The sequence below is a fragment of the Bos indicus x Bos taurus genome, chromosome 10, assembly GCF_003369695.1.
Source record: "Bos indicus x Bos taurus breed Angus x Brahman F1 hybrid chromosome 10, Bos_hybrid_MaternalHap_v2.0, whole genome shotgun sequence".
Lineage (NCBI taxonomy): Eukaryota > Metazoa > Chordata > Mammalia > Artiodactyla > Bovidae > Bos > Bos indicus x Bos taurus.
The window spans coordinates 28,059,560-28,079,755 of NC_040085.1; the positions used below are offsets into that span (position 1 = coordinate 28,059,560).

General features: G+C 42.2%; 1 protein-coding gene across 2 annotated transcripts in view; it reads right to left on the reverse strand.

The window, feature by feature from the left end:
* Window positions 1–20,196, reverse strand: part of RASGRP1 (RAS guanyl releasing protein 1) — an 81,015-nt gene that overhangs the window by 25,704 nt on the left and 35,115 nt on the right. For both annotated transcript variants that reach the window (XM_027553494.1, XM_027553495.1), the window contains exons 3-6: window positions 12,788–12,893; window positions 3,601–3,663; window positions 3,111–3,242; window positions 1,112–1,265 (exon numbers count right to left, since the gene is read on the reverse strand). In XM_027553494.1, coding sequence (XP_027409295.1) covers window positions 1,112–1,265; window positions 3,111–3,242; window positions 3,601–3,663; window positions 12,788–12,893 — 455 coding nt within the window. The remainder of the gene's footprint in view (window positions 1–1,111; window positions 1,266–3,110; window positions 3,243–3,600; window positions 3,664–12,787; window positions 12,894–20,196) is intronic.

A 20,196-nucleotide genomic window follows, 5' to 3' on the forward strand; every position in this document is an offset into this window, starting at 1 on the left:
CATATACTGCAGCTGCTGCTGCTGCTAAGTCGCTTCAGTCGTATCCAACTCTGTGCGACCCCATAGACGGCAGCCCACCAGGCTCTCCGTCCCTGGGATTCTCCAGGCAAGAACACTGGAGTGGGTTGCCATTTCCTTCTCCAATGCATGAAAGTGAAAAGTGAAAGTGAAGTCGCTCAGTTGTGTCCGACTCCTAGCGACCCCATGGACTGCAGCCTACCAGGCCCCTCTGTCCATGGGATTTTCCAGGCAAGAGTACTGGAGTGGGTTACCATTGCCTTCTCTGTACATATACTAGTTAACCCAAATATTATGCTGAGCAGATATGGATAGGATCTTGTTTAAACTCTTAACGAGTACAGTATAAAAGAAAAATCTCAATACTAGTTCCAGCTCTGCTGCTGAAGGGGAAAAACAAAGATAATCCAAAATTTAGTATGTCATTCTCTTTCTCTCTCTCCAACGAAGCTCTGTTGGCTTCAGTGGAAGCGAGTTCTCTTGCATGGAGGTGTTCTTTGGTATCACATATAGAGTTTCAAGGAGCAAGGTCTCGGTCAGCAGAGTTTATCTCTAGGATCAGGGGTGACTGTGGGGCCATGTCAGCAGCACTTCAAGAGTTTAGGTAAATTCTGAACTAGACCAGTAGCCACTGATTTATTTTGAAATTTCCCCCAGCCATCCAAAGCCTATTCTAGAATGAATTCAAACTCTTATAGGACTTATCCTCATTTTGGGAGAGGAAAATTTTAAAGAAAATTTCTGAAAGACTGATGATTATAAGGGGAAAAATGTGTGTGTGTGTGTGTGTGTGCATGTGTGTACATGTCTTGTGTGTACACTCATGTGCACAAGGCATCGTGTGTGCATAGTACTACCACCTGAATGAGGGGTGGGGAGGGGGAGCTGGGCTTGGAGGGTGGAGCGGGGAGCGGAGCAGGAGGAACACAGCCCAGCAGTGTGCCCTGACTTGCCCACCTACACACAGCCTGACGGGAAAGCCCACCAGCCCAGAGGGGTCTTCAGGGGGAGGAGGTGGGCGGCCTGTTGAATTCCTCTGCTTACTCTCAGAGCTGTCGCAGGGCAGCTTTTCTCCAGCCCCTTGGATACATACCGATATCCTCCGGAAGGACTTGAATTCTAGGAAAGTCAGGTGCTCAGACAGTTCTTCTGGCTCCAGATGGTCAAAGAGCAGGGAGACTTTCCGCTTCTTGCTGGTGTTCGATTTTATCCTTTGGGTCAGTTTCCTGGACCAGTCACGGGCATTGCTTTTGTGAGTAAAAGTGAAAAGGGAGAAGACGGGGGAAAAGAATAAATCAAAATTGCTTTTCTAATGCAAGTAAATCCATGAACGTTTCTCACAAGAATATGCAAAGCACCATTAGCTAACTTCCCAGGGCCAAAACAATGTATTAACGGTGTCCTTTAGTCAGCTTTTCCTGTGGTGACAGCTAGGGAGCCTTGATAGTTCCCATGAGCCTTCTGAATGTGCCATGGGAACTGGGTAAAATGTGCTGATCTTAAGGAAGTGGAAACAATGCACTGGTCACGGTGCCCTGGCCTTCAAGTCCTGGCCCCGTTACATATGTTCTCTCCATGTCCACTGTGTGTTCCTTCATCTCATGAAGGTGATGGGGACTCTATCTGGTCGAAATCTCAAGGTTTGGGGGCAGTTTCCATGCCAGAAGAGCACAGAGAGGAGGTGCCATGCTGGGGAATCATGTGTAGGAACACACGGTCCCTCTGGGCAGACTTATGACATTTTCCTCAAATGTCCCCAGGAAATGAAATGACCAAGGAAGCCTAGCTAGCTCTAGAGTTGGCCCCACACACATTTTCTTGTAATCGATCCACATATTTCTTATTCAGTTTCCTTCACTAAGGAAGCAAAGAGAAAGGTAGCAGGTTGCAGGCTGTGTTTCCCAAACGGGGATTCCTGAGAACCTTGTCTCCTGACAAAAGGGTTCTATGGTCAGACAAGTTTGGGAAATGCTACAAATTCTGCAGCCCCTTTAGCCAAAGAGCACATTATAGGCTCGGAGATGCATCGCAAAAGGGAAGTTCAGTTCACTATTTCTCAAGTATATCTGGTCAGGCAACATCCCACTGACTAATTCCTAAAGAACATACTGTGGAAAATATTGGTAGAGGAAAGTCAGCTAGGGGTGTATTGGGACAAGGAAGTCAGGGTACTGTCCCAGGCCCTGTGTGCTGCATTTTAAAAATGAAGATGCTGCTATTGCAAAACCTTTTATCTTTCACGTTGTTACAATTCTAAGGAAAGAAGTTCAGAGAGTCCAACCTGCGAAGGAGATTTAAGTGGGACTCTGGTACGTGATGTGGAGATCATTTCTATCTGGCCGTGGCACAAGGCACTAGGGGCTCTCACAGTCCAGCTTCTGCTCTGTCATTAACTCAACTAGCTCTGTATCCCCAGACGAGCCAGTCTTGCTGAGCCTCAGTTTCCCAAGATAAAAGCATCTTTAAAATACATTTCAGCACTAGAATTCTATATCCTCGGGATCTGTATTATTCTAAAATAAAGCAATCACATTATGAAAACCTTAGCAGACAATGAGTGTACTCTGCTCCCCCCAAATTAGGCATTCATTTTTTCAGACTGGGACCATCTCATAAATATGAAATCCCAAGGAACAATATGAAATATTCCTGAGTACTTTTCCACCTCTGCACAGATTGGAGTGTCTCTCGCAGATGTACCATGTATGTTATAAACCCTCTGCAGGATCCATTTTCTAGCAGTGCCTTCTGTATTTGTAAGTTCAGGGTGCCTCCAGGCATTGGCTGCTGAAGAAGCACCAATTTAGTCACTGTACTTTCAGTTTCTTAGGATTTGTATAAATTTTAATCAGCGTCTTGCTACCTGATTTCTTTTTCACTGAGACTTTTTTTTCCTGCTGTCAGATATAAGCCACATACAGCATTATCACCAGGGACTTCTCTGCTTTCCTGGTACCTGGCAGGCTTTTCTCTTTGGTAAAGCCACTGAACCTGCCTGAAGCCTTCTTGGGTCACAGCAGGACACAGAGCCTTGCTGAGCAGCCTGGGTTATATCACAGGAGGGAGGTGGTTTCGAAAGATAGGATACTCACATTTGCGTTGTGTCGATCAGGCGGCAGTGGAGCTCCTCGCCATTTGCTTTCACCAGTTCCTGAAACTCCTCCATGGTGCTTGCCAGGCTGGTATCCATCTTAAACATGATCCAGAATTCTGTTATCCAGTACCTACATGGTGGGAATCACAAAACATAAGCCAAAACTGAAGCCAAGGACTCATATTTTGGTAGGTTCTTCCCACAAGAAGGACTCAGAAAAAGACGGGCTGATTTGTCCTGTATCCCTGGAAATAAAGACTATATATTTCTCTGTACAGAATATAAGGAGCTGGAGTTGGGGTAGGGGGAAGAGAAGAAAACCACCCACTGACAATCATCTGTGGGCCCCCACACCTGCCCATATCAAATGCTATGCTATGCTAAAGTGAATCATAATCTGAGAAGCCATGACAAAAGATTTAGGCACAACATGTGGCTCTTTCATTTCACCCTCCCCACAAAGTCCCAAATGTATGCAGAAATGTTACCTTACAAAATAGCAGATCTTCAGGCAAAGCCCTGGTGAATTCTTTGCCAAGGCATCCTTATAGGTAGGGCTGTGGTTAAGGGAAATGCAAGCCTCTGTTATAAAAACCAAGCAACTTCTTATCTTTGGAAGATTTGCTAAAACTGCCCTTCCCCAGCCCTCCTAAAATTTTCTTTTAATTAAAATGTTTTCTTACGTCTCTGGACCTAGGATAAAACCAACTTGATGTGTGTAGCTGTATGCTTATCATCACCTAGAAGGGCAAAGGTTGTGACTTTATCTAGCCCATGCTGAAGTGGCTTATGGAAGAATGCCATAGCATCTCCTCTACAGAAGGAGGAAGTCACCAGCACAGCAAGGCCCCAGCAAGATGATCTGTAAGAAGTGAAGAGGTGCCTCTGCCCACATCCAAGACTAGGAGTCTAGTCTGCCAGAGAAAACAAGCTAAAAAGAAGAGCCCCTTCTTTTCTTTCCAGCAACTGATTTAAAACAAAAAACACCCTATGCAGTGAATAAGAAAAAAAAGAAGGAATAAATATTCAGATATAATGAAAATTCAAGCAATAATAGGAAAATGATAATATATGCATAGCGGGTGTCAGTAGACTGATCTTACAGGTTGTAATAGCAAGTCAGAAAAAGTTATGTGAATGACCGAAATACAGTTGGAGAGCATGTGAAGGATTAATATCACTGGGAATATTCTATGAGAATGATGCCATCCTAAGAACATGAAAGAACAGCAACAGTCCACCAAGTTCACATGTCTCTAGCGATATATGGAAAGAATATACATTTATTGCAAAGGTCAAAGAAATGCAAAATCCAGGCCAGTGATGAAGCTGTGTGGTTGTACTCTGTTCTATCAACATACTGAGGAATACTATGCAGGCTGTGTGCTATACACGCCACTGCCCTCTTTCTCTTAAAAACCACCCAGAACTCTGTGAATTCCAGCAGGTCCCTGAGAGGACTCTACTGAGCAGCCAGCAGATGTCTCAATTAACCAGGGCTGAGCAGTCTTCATTCACTGGGTATGCATGTTTTAACCCTTGGAAAACACAGATGTAGATACAGTAAAGTAAAACAGTCCAAAGCTTATTACTTTTTTTTTTTTAATTAGGAAGGAGTCTGTGTATTTTGAAATCTTACATACCCGTAGTATTTAAGAGCATATTAGAATGATAGCTGTGAAACTTCAATTTGGAATATACAATTAAGGCTTTACTCTTAAATTTTAAATTCAAACCTTACTAAGTTTATGCATAGCTTTGAAACACCTAAGATGTCAGCTTTACTGTTTATAATTTTAATCTATTGAAGTTACAAGCCTATTTAGAATTCAAAAAGGTCCTTGAAATAGTTTTAAAACTATAAAATATAAAATTCATAGTTATATATGTATATACCTATCAATAATTACTTTAAATGTAAATGGAATAAATGTTTCAAACAAAAGACACAGAGTAGCTGAATGAATACAAAAGCAAGATCCACATATGTGCTGCCTACAAGAGATGCACTTTGGAATCAGACTGAAAGTAAGGGGATGAAAAAAGGTATTCCATGCAAATGGAAATTGAAAGAAAGCCATGGCAGTGATTCTTATATCAGACTTTAAAACAAAGACTGTAACAAGATACAGGAGGACATTACAGAGTAACCAAGGGGTCAATCCAAGAAGAGGATATAATTGTAAACATATATGCACCAAACATAAGAGCACCTAAACATACACAGAAAATGTTAACAGACATAAAGCAAGAAATTGACAATAAAACAATAGTAATAGGGGATTTTAACACCCTTATTTCAATGAACATCATCCAACAAAAAAATCAGTAAGGAAACACTGGCCTTAAGTGAAACATTAGCCTAGATGTGCTAAGATATATAGAGAACATTCCATCCAAAAGCAGCAGAATACATACATTTTTCAAATGCAAACGGAACATTCTCCAGGATGCATCACAGGCTAGGCCACAAAATGAATCTCAGTAAATTTAAGAAAACTGAAATCATAACCCAGTATTTTTTCTGACCACAATACTGTAAGATTAGAAATCAGCTATAAAAAAAAGACTCAAAAATCACAAATGTGTGGAGACTAAATAATATGCTACTATACAACCAATGGATCACTGAAGAAATCAAGGAACAAATAAAAAAATACCTGGAGACAAATGGAAACAAAACCACAAAATCTATGGGATGCAGCAAAAGCAGTTCCCAGAAGGAAGTTTATAGTGACACAAGCTCATCTTAGGAAACAAACAAAAATCTCAAATAAATTACCTAACCTTAAATCTAAAGGAACAAGAGAAAAACAAACACAACCCAGTTAGTAGAAGGAAAGAAATTATAAAGATCAGCAGAAATAAATGAAATAGAGACTAAAAACAATAGGAAAGATCAATGAAACTAAGAGCTGGTTTTTTGTTTTTTTTTCAAAGATAAAACTGGTAAACCTTTCTAGACTTAAAAAAAATGGAGAGGGCCCAAATCAATAAAATCAGAGATGAAAAAGAAGTTACAACGAGTACCAGTAAAATGCAAAAGATCATAAGAGATTACAACTATATGACAATAAATTTGACAACTTAGAAGAAATGTACAAATTCCTAGAAATATACAATTTCCCAGGACAGAATCAAGAAGAAATAGAAAATATGAGCAGACCAATTACCAATAACAAAACTGAATCAGCAATTTAAAACAATACAATGAACAAAAGTTCAGAACCAGATGGCTTTACAGGTGAATTCTACCAAATATTTAGAAAAGAGTGAACACCTATCCTTCTCAAATATTCTAAAAAGTTCCAGAGGAAGGAATACTTCCTAACTCATTCTATGAGACCAGCACCACCCTGATACCAAAATCAGACAAAAAGTTGACATAAAAAGAAAATTACAGGCCAACATCACTGATAAAAATATGAACACAGATGAAAAAATCCTCAACAAACATTAGAAAATCAAATTCAACCATATATTAAAAGAATTATATATGATGATTAATTTGAATTTATCCAGTGGGTGCAAGGACAATTCAGTCTCCACAAATCAGTCAGTTGACAAATTGAAGAATAAAAATCATATGATCATTTCAATAGATGCAGAAAAAATATCTGAGAAAATTCAACATCCTTTTATGATAGAACTCTCCACAGTGTGAGTAATGGAGGAACATACCTCAACATATATGCCATATATGACAAGTGCATGGCTAATATCATACTCAATGGCTTTAAAGCACTTCCTCTAAGATCAGGAACAAGACAAAAGATGCTCACTCTCACCACTTTTATTTAACATGGTATTAGAATCCAGCCACAGCAATCAGACAGTAAGAAGAAATTAAAGAAATCCAACTTGGAAAGGAAGAATTTAAAACTGTCACTGTTTGAAGATGGCATAATACTATACATAGAAAAGCCTAAAGATGCCACCAAAAACTACTAAAGCTCATCAATAAATTTGGTAAAGGTGCAGGGTACAAAATTATTGAAATCTGTTGAATTTCTATATACTAACAAGGAACTATCAGAAAGAGAAATTAAGAAAACTATCATTTACAATCACATCAAAAATGAATAAAATATATAGGAATAAATCTAACTATAGAGGTAAAAGACTCATATTCAGAAAACTTTAAGACACTGATGAAAAAAATTGAAGATGACAGAACAGATGGAAAGGGATACTTATGTTCACGGATTAGAAGAATGTTGTTATGATGACCATACTACCCATCAGTCTATAGATTCAATGTAATCCTTATCAAAATACAAATGGCATTTTTCACAGAATTAAAATGATTCTAAAATTTCTATGGAAACACAAGAGATCCTGAACAACCCGAACAATCTTGAGAAAGAACAGCACAGGTGGAGTTATCATGCTCCCTGACTTCAGACAAACTACAAAGCTACAGCCATCAAAACGGTATAGTGTTGGTATAAAAACAAACGTCTAGATCAATGGAACAGAAGAGAGAACCCAGAAAACAACTTTGAAACTTACAGTCAATTAATCTAAAACAAAGGAGGCAGGAATATACAATGGAGAAAAGACAGTCTCTTCAATAGATGTTACTGGGGAAACTGGACAGCTCCATGCAAAAGAATCAAACCACTATGCAGTCACACCACGCACAAAAATAAATTCAAAACTGATTAAGAACGTAAAGGCCCCAAAACGATAGAACCTATAGAGGAAAACATAGGAAGTATGCTCTTTGGATATGTCTCCTCAGGCAAGGAAAACAAAAGCAAAAATAAACAAGTGGGATTATATCAAACTAAAAAGCTTTTGCAAAATGAAGGAAACTATCAACAAAAAAGAAAAGGCCACCTACTAAATGATGGAAATATTTGCAAACAGTATGTCCAATAAAGGCTTAATACCCAAAATATACAAATAACTCATACAACATAAAAAAAAAAAAAACTGGTTAAAAAACAGGCAGAGGATCTGAATAGACATTTTTCTAAGAAGACATACAAATGACCAACAAGCACATGAAAAGATGCTCAACATCATTAATTATCAGGAAAATGCAAATCAAAACCACAAAGAGGTCAACTCATACCTGTTAGAATGGCTATTATAAAAAAGACAACAAATGACAAGTGTTGGTGAAGATGTGGAGAAAACGAAACCCTTGCGCACTGCTAGTAAGAATATAAATTGGTGCAGCCACTATGGAAAATAGTAAATAGGTTCCTTAAAAAATTAAAAATAGAACTCCTGGGTATTTATCTGAAGAGAACAAAAACATTAATGAGAAGAGATATATGGAGCGCGATGTTCAGTGAAGCATTATTTACAATAGCAAAGGTGTGGAAGTAAACTAAGTGTTCATCAAGAGACGAATGAATAAATACTTGGTGTACACAAACACACAGTGGAATATTACCCAGCCATAAAAAAGGACAAAATTTTGCCATTTGCAACAACATGGATGGACCCAGAGGGTACACACTAAGTGAAAACAGTCAGAGAAAGAAAAATACTGTACTTCATTTATACATGGATCTAAAAACACTAAACAAATGAATATAATGAAAAAAGAGTTATTTGTACAGAGAACAAACGGGTGTTTGCCAGAGAGGAGGAAAGAAATAAGTGAAGGAGATTAAGAGGTACAAACTTTTGTTTGTGAAAATAAATGAGTCATGGGTATGAAATGCACTGTATGGGGAATACGGTCGATAATTATATAGTATCTTTGTATGATGACATGTCATAACTAGACTCATTGTGGTGATCATTTTGAAATGTACGTGTGTGTGTTAGTTGCATCGTATCCGACTCTTTGACTCCAGGGACTATAGCCTGCAAGGCTCCTCTGTCCATGGAATTCTCAAGGCAAGAATACTGGAGTAGGTTGCCATTCTCTTCTCCAGGGGATCTTCCTGACCCGGGAAGCAAACTCGCATCTCCTGCATTGCAGGTGGGCACTTCACCATCTGAGCCATATCAAATCACTGTTACATGACAGGAACTAACATAACGTCATAGGTCAATGATACTTCAAAAACAAATAAACAAAGAAAAAGAAATCAGATTTGTGGTTACCAGAGGTAGGCGGTGGAAAAAGGGGGGAATGTATGAAGGCACTCAAAAGGTACAAACTTCCAGTTATAAGACAAATAAGTACTAGAGATGTAATGTACAACATGATAAACATAATTAACACTGCTCTACAGTATATGTGAAAGTTGCTAAGAGGATAAACTCTTAAGTTATCATCACAATAAAACTTTCATCTATTTTCAATTTTGTATCTATATAAGATGATAAATATTCACTAAACTTATGAATCATGCTTTAAACCTTAAAGTTTTATAGTGCTTTAAGTCAACTTTATCTCAAAAAAAAACCTGGGATAAAAAATAAAATCCAACTTGCAGTTTAAAACCATTACAAGTATTTAATTAATTGGCATTATTTTAATTAAACAAACATTTTTAAAGGTCCCTTACAAGTGCTTAGAGGGACACTCTAGACCTATGGAAAGAACAAGATTTGCAAGCTAAACTTGAACCCCTAAAGAAAAACTATGACTGTGAAATTTGTACTTTTCATAAAAGGAGTTTAACTTAAAAAACCTAACTTTTGATAGACTTACTGTTTATAAAATCTATCCTTAAGGGCATGAAAACCAAAGAGAAACACGAAACATAAAACCACACACACATACACACATCAACAAAGGTAATCAATATAAAAAATAAGCCCAGGTAAATTTCCTGAAGTGAATGCTTCCGATCCTTGCCTTTCTTTGGGCACAAAAGGGAGGAATGAGAATGAGATGATTTTATATTTCTTTATGACACGTTATTCATCCCTTCAGTGCAAAGAGAGTCAAGCATAAGGCATATTCAAGCGAAAAATGTTCTAGAGTCTGTATTTTTATTATTTGGTCTAGTAGTTGAAATTTTTAACTTCTTCCTTATGAATGAGTAAGGCACACAAAAAGACCCACTTTTCTTCTAAAGCAATTGGGTGGACACAAATCAACGCGGTGCCTCTTATCGTGGAGTCTGTCTTCCTCCTGGTTGCCCCCATCCTTCTCTTCACCCGTCTGTTCCCCTGTGCTCAGTGCCGGCTACACTGCAGCAGGATCTGTGAAGCCCGTCGGTCTTCATCTGAGGGCCAAGCCTGTGGGCACACAGAACATCACTCAGGAGGGCAGAGCCCCCAAGGTCACAAAGAGCGTGCCACAGTGGGGCCACCTGAGCGAGGCAGGCACTGCTTCTCACTTGAGGAGAGGAAGCAAGCAGCAGCATCTGCAGGCCAGGACTGAGGCTCAGGCGTCTGCGGGGGCAACCGTCATTGTTCGCTGGAAGCTTCAGGTGCCACATCTTCACAGGCAGTGCTGTGGCAAGAAAGTACCAGGACAGTTCCGACTGTACCTTACAGGCATCCAAACTATTCAAAGCATGTTGTTAAATTTTTCTGTCTCAACTGTGGAAAAACAGGAAACAACAGGAAATGATCCAAGCTTTCTTAACGAACAATAAAAAGGACCCACTCAAGTCTGGGGTATTGAGAAGTTTGGCATGGAAGAGAGAGGGTTTCTGAGAGAGCTGAGGACGGAGCAGGCAGGGCACACTGGGTAGGCTGAGGGTCTACCATCCCCCTCTATCTGCAGAGGCTCCGAAGCAAGATCTCATTTGCTTCCTAGGAAAGTAACTGCAGGGCTGGATGATAAAGGAGGAGGTGGCTGTGCAGATGAGCGGCCCCGCATGGGACAGAGGCCGAGGAGAGAGACTCTGGGGCCCAAAGGAAGGTGGAGGCATGGGAATGGAGAGGAGAAAAGAGCTAAGAGTCATTTCTGAAGCAGGAACCCTGGGATTGGGTGACTGGCTCCGTGGGAGGTGAAAGGCAGAGAGGATTGTGAGGGCTTTGATGTTGCTGCTTCAGGACATCAGAGGGGCAACGGCACCATGGACTGAAATTGAAAATGAAAATCCAGGTGTCAAAGCAGAACTAACGGGGTAGTAGTGGAGGTGGCGAGTTAAGTTTTGAGTATATTAAGACTGAAGTGTCATAGGACAAAGCAGTCCCAACATTTTTTTTAAAAAATGGTTTGAGTTGGTTAGAGAAATATGGACTTGAAGGTCATCAGAAGAATGGTGGTGGAAATCCTGGTGATAAATCACCCAGGGAAAGTATAGAGAGAAGAAAACCAGAATGCTATCTCATTTTGAAGAGGTTCTCAAAGAAAAGGCTGGATGGAAAGCTGGAGGCGGGTGTCCCAGGAGAAGGGAGACCCAGGAAGGTGCAGTCCAGAGCCCTGGAAGGAGTTTGGAGAGGTGGGGTGCTGTCAACAATGTCTCTACAGGGAGGTCGCTATAAACAAGGATGGAAAATAAGCTACTGGGCTTGACAACCAGGAGGTCACTGGTGACATCAGAGGAAAGTCTGAGTACAGGGGTGGAGGCCACAGTCGGGTGAAGGAGTAAGTGGGAGTTGAGAGATGAGAGATAGTGAGTGTGGACTATTTTAAGAAGTTTGTGCATCACATTTCTGACCCTAACAATGGAATGAAGGGGAGGCAGGGTTGAGAGTTTATTTTTAGGTTAGGGAGATGTGAATGAGTTTTAGACTGAGGGGCAGGTGCCACTGAAGATGCAGGGTTTAAAAGGACAGGAAAGAGGGAAGATAAAATATAGAGAAAGAATCTGCGAAAGTGGAAGGGAGAATAGCAGGGAGGAGGACTCTGGGTCCACAGAGGGGGCCACAAATTAGTCCTTGGAGAACAGTTTTTTCTTTGAGTATTTAATTACTGACACTATTGAGAACTGCTGGTACATGGAGTTGTAGTATGGTTTTAGAACGCTCTGTAGATTAGACATCCATCTATTACCTGTACCTCTCATTATATGGACTCCTTTGAAGGCCACTGAAATGCCACTGAAAACACCTTCTCTGAGAGGTTTATAAGCAGGCTTAGGGAATAGATTCAGTCCTGATGGCTTTTATGCTTTTGCTGAGTGCCATGAGATGAAAAGGGAGGGCTGGGGAGAGTGCTAAAGGATTAGAAGAGCTCTATAGCATGACTCAGTGCCCAGGACCTGGGCTTCAAGGTGCTAAACAGTCTCACCTCACCTACAGCCCACGGTGTCATCAGGCATCAGAGAGAGAGAAAGCAGTCGTTTTCCCCACCCCACTCAATTTACAGCCCAAAGAAGGTCAGAATCCAGCAGGGTTTGCTTGGCGCAGCCAGTGCCTCAGTCTAAAGCAGAAAGGCACCAGCTGCCCTGGGGTCAGGAAGCTCTCTTCAAAACCTGGGAAGGTTGAAGAATTAGACAGGAAAGCCAGAATGCAGCACCCTTGTCAATTTGCATGCGATGAATATGAATTTTGATTAATCTTCAGGAAAAGTATTTTTCACTAGCAAGAGCGAACGAAGAAGACCGTGTCTGCATGTTAATCTCTTTGACCTCTTCCCAGAAACATCAGCATCAATAACACTGCCTTTTCCAACAGAAGACACATATACACACACAACACATATCCCCAGACACGCATGCCATTCCCTGAAAGGACGCATGAACCCATTAACCACTCAGGGTTATGCCAAAACAACCAAAATGAAAGCATCATTCACATTTCAAGATGCTTCTGAATCAATCCTATTTGTGGATTGCCACCAGGCACTGGGCTAAAGGATATAGAGTGATAACTTTTTGGAGCAGTTCAGCAGAGGAAATGAGAATTCGGTGCATGGTCAGCATGACTTGCAACAGTTGGTTACTTCGACACAGGTTTCCGTCTGCATCTGAAAACACAAAGAGCAGCATCTGAGCAAGGCCACAGGGAGGAATTAGTTACCTGACAGGACACCTGCCAACTCCCATCACTCGTGGGGGAGACCAGAGTGCAGGCTCTGCAGCGCCTCCTCCGTGGCCTTCGGCACTGCACATCCCTCCCTTCTTGGCTTTTCTTATCCTCCTGCTGCATACTCCCCTTCCCCAAATGCCTGTTTTGATGCTCATTAATCACCCCGCCAGAAGGTGGTAGAATCGTGGGGAAGTGGTACCATTTGCATAGGTACACGTGAGTCTGCTGAAAGCAGAAGCAGATCCAGGTTTTGTGGCTCCCAAAGGGCATATGGTGGGGGGAGGGATCCCAGTGAAACGAGTTACAGTCTTAATAGATCACAGTTAAAATACCTTGCTTTTATAAGCTGCACAAAAACATATGAGCATATGAATACATTTCTAGGGCTGGCCCATGATCTTGGAAGGGCTCATGCCAGTGAGGGGACCTAAAATGCAAGTCTCCCTAGTTTCACGGGCAACGCGTCTCTAGATGGGCATAAAGGAGGAAGACTATGGGCAAATGTGACCTTGGGAGATTATGGGTGGGTTTACAAGTACCTATGATGATTTGTATCAAAGAGCATGGTTAGCTTCTTAATTGGGTTTCCAAATCCCACTGGTACCAGATAACAATATTTTTTCCATACACTGGCACTGGGTATAAAGATTCCCCCAAGAGTGGTTTTCAAAATCTTTAACACCTGTGGCAGGAAGTGTTAGGGGCTGGTTGTTCACAGACATCTATTCTCTGTCCTTCACCATGGACTGCATCACCAGGTTCCCTTGCCAGTTAATTGATAGTTGGGTTCAGCCATTGGGAAGCATCAGCGAGAGATGGGAGGAGAGGGAAGTCAGGATATTTTTCTCCTTCCCTCTCTGCTTTGGTACCACTTTCCTGACAGCTGCTACAGGTCTCTTCAATAAATGATTATAGTGCTTGGCCCCTCTTTCAGGGCTCCAGCTCTCACTGGGATCTAAAACTGTATTCTCCCTTGACTTTAGTTCTAAGGATGGTAGCAACCTTTGGCTGTTGACAGTCTCTGGGAATCTGGGTACAGTATCTCAACTCCACTCTCTGTAAGTAGTGGCCCTTCATTAAAGTGTCTTCACTTAAATCATGTGAATTCTGTTCCCTCTTGGGAACTTTAATGATTCAGTGGAAAATATCAAAGTAAAGAATATACATGAATTGTTTTTTTTTTTTAATCATTTTTTGCTCTTTAAAGCACATTATACAAAAGGGGTTGACACTTTCATTCTTTCTAAGTGTACCAAATTGTAAATGAAGGACACAGTCCATCTGGGCTCAGAATTCAGAAGTCCTGGCTCATCCTCAAATGATGATCTAAAGTCATAGTTCATTGACTACAATGACTACATAGTTCATTAACTACTTGCGAAAACGTAAGGAACCCTGACGAGATCACTCCCCTTCCCCTCACCAAATGCACCAGTTCACCTGAATTCTGTTACTCTTACTTCTTGCCTTCCTCTGTTACCATGGAAAGCACTTCAGAAGCCAATGCCTCCACTGAGCTCTGAGGATCTTTTTCTTAAGGACAGTGACACCATCTTTGTCCACTTTCTCTCCTCCAATATCAACTTTTCTCTCTCCTGGTTTACTTCCATTGGCATTTAAATATGCACCAGAACCTCCTATTTAAAACAAAATGAAATAAAGCAAAACCTGAAACCCTGTCCTCTCTAGCCATCTCTCAATTTTGCTCCCCCTTTCAGTAAAACTTCACTGTCATCTATTTCTCATCTCCCATCCCCTTTCAACCATTCCATTTTTGACTTCTACTTCCATTATCCCACTAAATCTTTTATTTTCAGGGTCACTGATCAGGTCCATATTGCTAGATCCAAGAGTTCATTCCTCTGTCCTCATCTTACTTTATGACTCAAGTTGCATTCAATCCAACCCAACCCAAGCTGACAACTCTGTCCTCCTTCCTGGAACACTTTCTCCTCTTGGCTTCCTCAGCATCACACTCTCTCAGCTTCTCTCTGTGGCTCTTGTTCTGTCTCCTATTCCTTTGCTGAGCTCTTAAATGTCACCATGCTGTGGCTCAGTCCTCCCACTTCTTTTTCTTTTCTAACAATTTTTAAAAGTTAAAACTTAAGTTTTAACTTAAAAAAATTAATTTATTTCTTCTAGGCAGGGAAATTCATCTATAGTCCTTTGGGATAAAATACCACTGATATGCTTGTGACTGCCCAACAGACATCTTCAGCCTTACTTGGTGAATCCATATAGATGTCTAATTTCAGACTTAACTCATCCAAGCAAAATTCTTGACCTCTCCCTTCCCCAGTTCACTTCTCCTCCATTTTTCCTCAAGAAATGGCACCACAACCATCCTTTCACTTACCCAAACAGAAAACCGAGGGGTCACCCTTTATTTCTCATTTTCCCTCATATCCAATCCATTAGTGAGCCTTGATTCTACTTTCAAAATAGGTCTCAAATCTCTCCATGTTCCCCCATCCTTGCCACCATTCTAGTTGTAATCATCACCATAGAGACCTACTTGACCTCCCTGTTTTCACTCTTATCCACCTACCTGCCATCTGTTTTCCACGAAGCAGCCAGGAGTGAGCTCCTAAAACCCACAAATGTACTTAATATGCTTCAATGGAGCCCATTACCCTTGCAATAAAGCACCAACTCCCAGCTGCAGCCCACAGAGCTCTCCCCATTCTGGTTCCTTTTAGTCTTCCATTTCATTTCACATCATATTACTCTTCTCCATACTCCTGTCTATACCTCAAACGCTCCAAGCTTATTCCTACTTTGCATGTGTTCTTTCCTTGAATGTGGCCTTTCTTCCCTTGGCCCATTCACGTCATTTATGTCTCAGTTTCAATGTCACATCCTCAGAATGGTGATCCTTAAACTACCTCTGTAGCCATGATCCTGCCCGAGTTTCTTCATAGCACTTACCAATGATCTGAAGTTATCTTTTTTATGTGTTTAATTTTCATTTTCTGAGTCTCCACTAGAATATAAGCTTCGTGAGATCTGACCTTGTCTGTTTTTTTCACAACCATATCTCTAGGGTCCAGAACAGTGCTGATACATGCAGTTACTCATTAAACATTTACAGAGTAAATGAGTGAACTATACCAAGTAGGCGGAGAAGGCAATGGCACCCCACTCCAGTACTCTTGCCTGGAAAATCCCATGGATGGAGGAGCCTGGTGGGCTGCAGTCCATGGGATCACTAAGAGTCGGACACGACTGAGCGACTTCCCTTTCACTTTTCACTTTCACGCATTGGAGAAGAAAATGGCAACCGACTCCAGTGTTCTTGCCTGGAAAATCCCAGGGACGGGGGAATCTGGTGTGCTTCCATCTATGGGGTCGCACAGAGTCGGACACGACTGAAGCGACTTAGCAGCAGCAGCAGCAGCAGCAGCATACCAAAAAGAAGACCCCTTAACTTTTCATGTTTCTTTGGATATTGTGTTTGCTTGTTTCATTAGCTATTTCATTAATATTTAATTGTTGTTGTTATTCAATTGCTAAGTTGTGTTCAACTTTTTTGCAAACCAAAGGACTGTAGTCTGCTGCCAGGCTCCTCTGTCCATGGGATTTCCCAGGCAAGAATACTGGAGTGGGTTGCCATTTCCTTCTTCAGGGAATACACCAAACCCAGAGATCCAGCCTGCTTCTCCTGCTTAGCAGGCAGAATTCTTTACCACTGAGCCACCTGGGAATCCCCAATGATATATAATATACACACTTATTTTCTTCTTGGCCACAACTTATAAAGTTACAATTAACAAAGTTATAATTCGATAAATCATTTTTAAGAAGTATTTAATCTAGCCTGTTACAGTTTTGTAAATCTTTCATTACTTGTTCTAAACTTACCCTCTGGTGAGAGAGGGCTAGTACGGCTAACTCTCTGTTTTCTGGCCCACATAATTTCTGTAATATATATCTCCTGCCACAAAAATTCTGTAAAACAAAACATCCCAAAATTCCGTGACTGAAAACAGTGATATTTTATTTTCTCAAGCGTCTGTAAGCTGGCTAGGGGCTGGCTGATATCGGCTGGGCTTCGCTGGGGCTCCTCCCCTACAGGCCCCCGGCTTCCCTGGACCAGTGGGCTAGCCATGGTGTGTTTTCATGGTGATGGCAGGGCGCTGTAGGGTAACTGGAACTGTCCAAGGCCTCTTATCCTAGCCTTGGAACGGGCATGCTGTCACTTCCCCTTTATTCTTTTGGTCAAAGAAAGTCACGGCTGAACCTCAAGGCAAAGGGCAGGAACCTCAAAGTCAGGTGGAAAAGATCACTGATATGGAGAAGGCAAAAAACTGGAGGATGGGACAACAATCCACTCTGCCACAATTATGGGATGCAAGTTTTCAATTCGGCATCTGACAACAGAGCTGTTACAATGCACCTCTCCTCACAGAAGCAGGGTGTTCCTACCCCATACGTCATGGCACAGAGCGGGAGGATCTGAAACGTATTTGTAGGGCGTGTGTCAGAATGTTCACAGGAGGCACGGGCACAATCGCAGACGCACTCAGTGTGGACGGAACCTAAAACCGGTTCTCTCAACTGTTCTTTGTGGCCGCCAAGCATCTTTCCAAGGACTCTCACGTATTAGGGAAAGGGGCTTAGACGTGTCCTGAGTGAGATCAAAACCAAGTCACACATAGAAAGATTCAGGGACCCAGATAGGCTTATTATGGAGAAGATTCAGGAGCGATATTAAAATTATCTTCAAATGTTTGTAATGCTATGTGTAGGAGGAGGTTTAGACTTCTTCTGTAGGGCCACAAACCGTGGAACCAGAGAGGATGAATAGAGAAAAATGACAGGAAAGAGACCTGGGCACAACACACGGTAGAAAAAATCCTAATCCTGAAGCCCGCCCAACAGCGGAGCCATTCCCATCACAGACGCTTTCAAGAGGAGGCGGGCCAGGACATCCAACCACATCATTGTATCTGGCTTAGCAGCTGCTATTTACTGAAATGAAAGTAAAAGTGTTAGTCACTCACTTGTGTCCAGCTCTTTGTGACACCATGGACTGTATGCACTGTAGCCTGCCAGGCTTCTCTGTTCATGGAATTCTCCAGACAAGAATACCGGAGTGAGTTGCTATTTCCTTCTCCAGGGGATCTTCCTGACCCAGAGATCGATCCTGGGTCTCCTGCATCACAGGCAGATACTTTACTGTTTGAGCCCTGAAGTCCTACTCAATACTGGAGACTCTGCTAAGTACTTTAACAATTTTACTTCTAATTCACACAACACTTCTAATGGTGTTGGTCCTGCTTATAATTTATAGCTGAGAAAATCAACACACAGAGAGATGAGTTCCTTTGTTCTGTCTGGGTCAAAGAGACAATGGGTGGAGGAGCTAGGATCTGGCTGCTGGTTGGTTTGATTCCAGATCCCCAGCTCTCCATGACACTGCATAGCCATTTGTCAGAAGAGGGAATTCAAGTATGAAAAAGGGGAAACGGCTAAAGTAGATAAGCTTTATGATCTCTTCCAGTCCTGAGGGCTACAAGACTAACAGATGCCACTGGCATATTGGACTGGAACCAATTAATGCACATTTGAAAGGACAGCTTTTTGCATCTGATGATTTCTGAAAAACTCTCCTATATGTCTTGGTGGATGGACTCTGATCATTCAAGTTGCCTTTAAAATAAGAAGGGTGCCGTGCCTAAGACTCACAGTCACAGTCACTCTCCACTTACCTTGCACTCCCCTCTTCCCCAGGGTTCTGTGATGCCCCCGCCCTCCACACTTTGGGAGAGGGCGGGGGCATGTTCTGGGGGAGGGCGGCTGGCAAATGGTAAGGCTGGGAGGGAGTGACTCACCCAGCAAAGGGAGGCAGAGACAGAGGAGGGCAGGTGCATCTCGGCATCTCAGTCCACACCCCGCTCCTCGGTGCCCCCTTTTCCACAGGAGAACGTCCTGGTGTGTGCATTTGCCCTCATTCCCACCACTGCCTCTCCCTGATGCGACCTTCAGCATCTGTATGACTGCATCAAGGAGGCACTCGTCTCCTGCCCTCATCTCAGAGAGCAGCGCTTCTTCCTTCTCGAGGGGAAGAGCCTCCCTCTGAAAGGCAGATCTCAAAGTGGGTGATCCAGGGGATCACCTTCCAGTCTTCTGGATTTTATTTTGATAGTTTGGTATAACTTCTGTAAGCTGATTCAAATATTTCAGCAAATAATTTAATTTTGTTTGCAGCTTTAGGCTTTTGAAAAACACAGGGTGTCATACTAAAAATTCTAATAAGTGAAATGTGCAATATGCAATGTGCATAATGTGCATATTTTCTCATTACCATCTGCTTCTCCTTCTACTTCAGTGGAAGCCTGCTTTAAAAGGTTAAAACCTCAGTGGGACATAAAATGTCAACCTTACGTACTCCATCACGTGACCTGAGGAGCAGTGTGTGCTGCTGGTCGAAGGCCCACCCGACCTGTGGTCCATCTGCTCCACAGAACAAGCAGGAAAGCCATGTGGCTTCTAGAGAGTCATCTCTCTGTGAGCCAACAATGGGGTTTCCATCCCTCGATTCAGTGCTGGCAGCAGCCACGCTTCATGGGATCAAAGCATCTCAGGGTGGAAATGACTTCAGCTACCTTCCACCTCAACCTTCTAACTGATGCATGACCCCCTCCCCTAAAGGCATCACAGGTAACAGGCCCTGCCTGTGCCCTTCCAATAACAGGACACAACTCTCTAACTACTCTACAGAGCAACTTTTCACTCTATTTCAATTAAAAACATTTTATCATTAATTGACTCAGTGCAAGGTACGGTCCTAGGTACCAAAGGAGGTATGAAGAGCTACAAGAAAACCCTTGTCCCTGAGGAGCCCACAATCTAGTGGGGGATAAGACACACACTCAAGATACTTGAACATCATCTCAGGTGGTCAATGCTAGAGGTGAAACCTGTGGAGACCATGCTGAATGGTGATAAAGTTCTGGGGATGAAGAAACCCTATCTAGTCGTGATGACTTGGGAAGCATCTCTTGATATCTGAAGTGAGGTGACCCAACATTTCAAGAGGCCATCTGGTCCAGCCCTCTGCCTCTTGGTTGGCCTGCGGACGCCGTTCTTCCTTTCTGTGGTTTAATCTTAAATAAGCTGTTTGCCTCCCAAGGTGACTATCTTCTCCCTGGTGATGAGACTCCTGTGAGAACAAAAAACCTGCAAAGGGCTGCATTCTAGGCCCCACTTCTTGCTGACGAGGGGTGGGGGCGACTTTC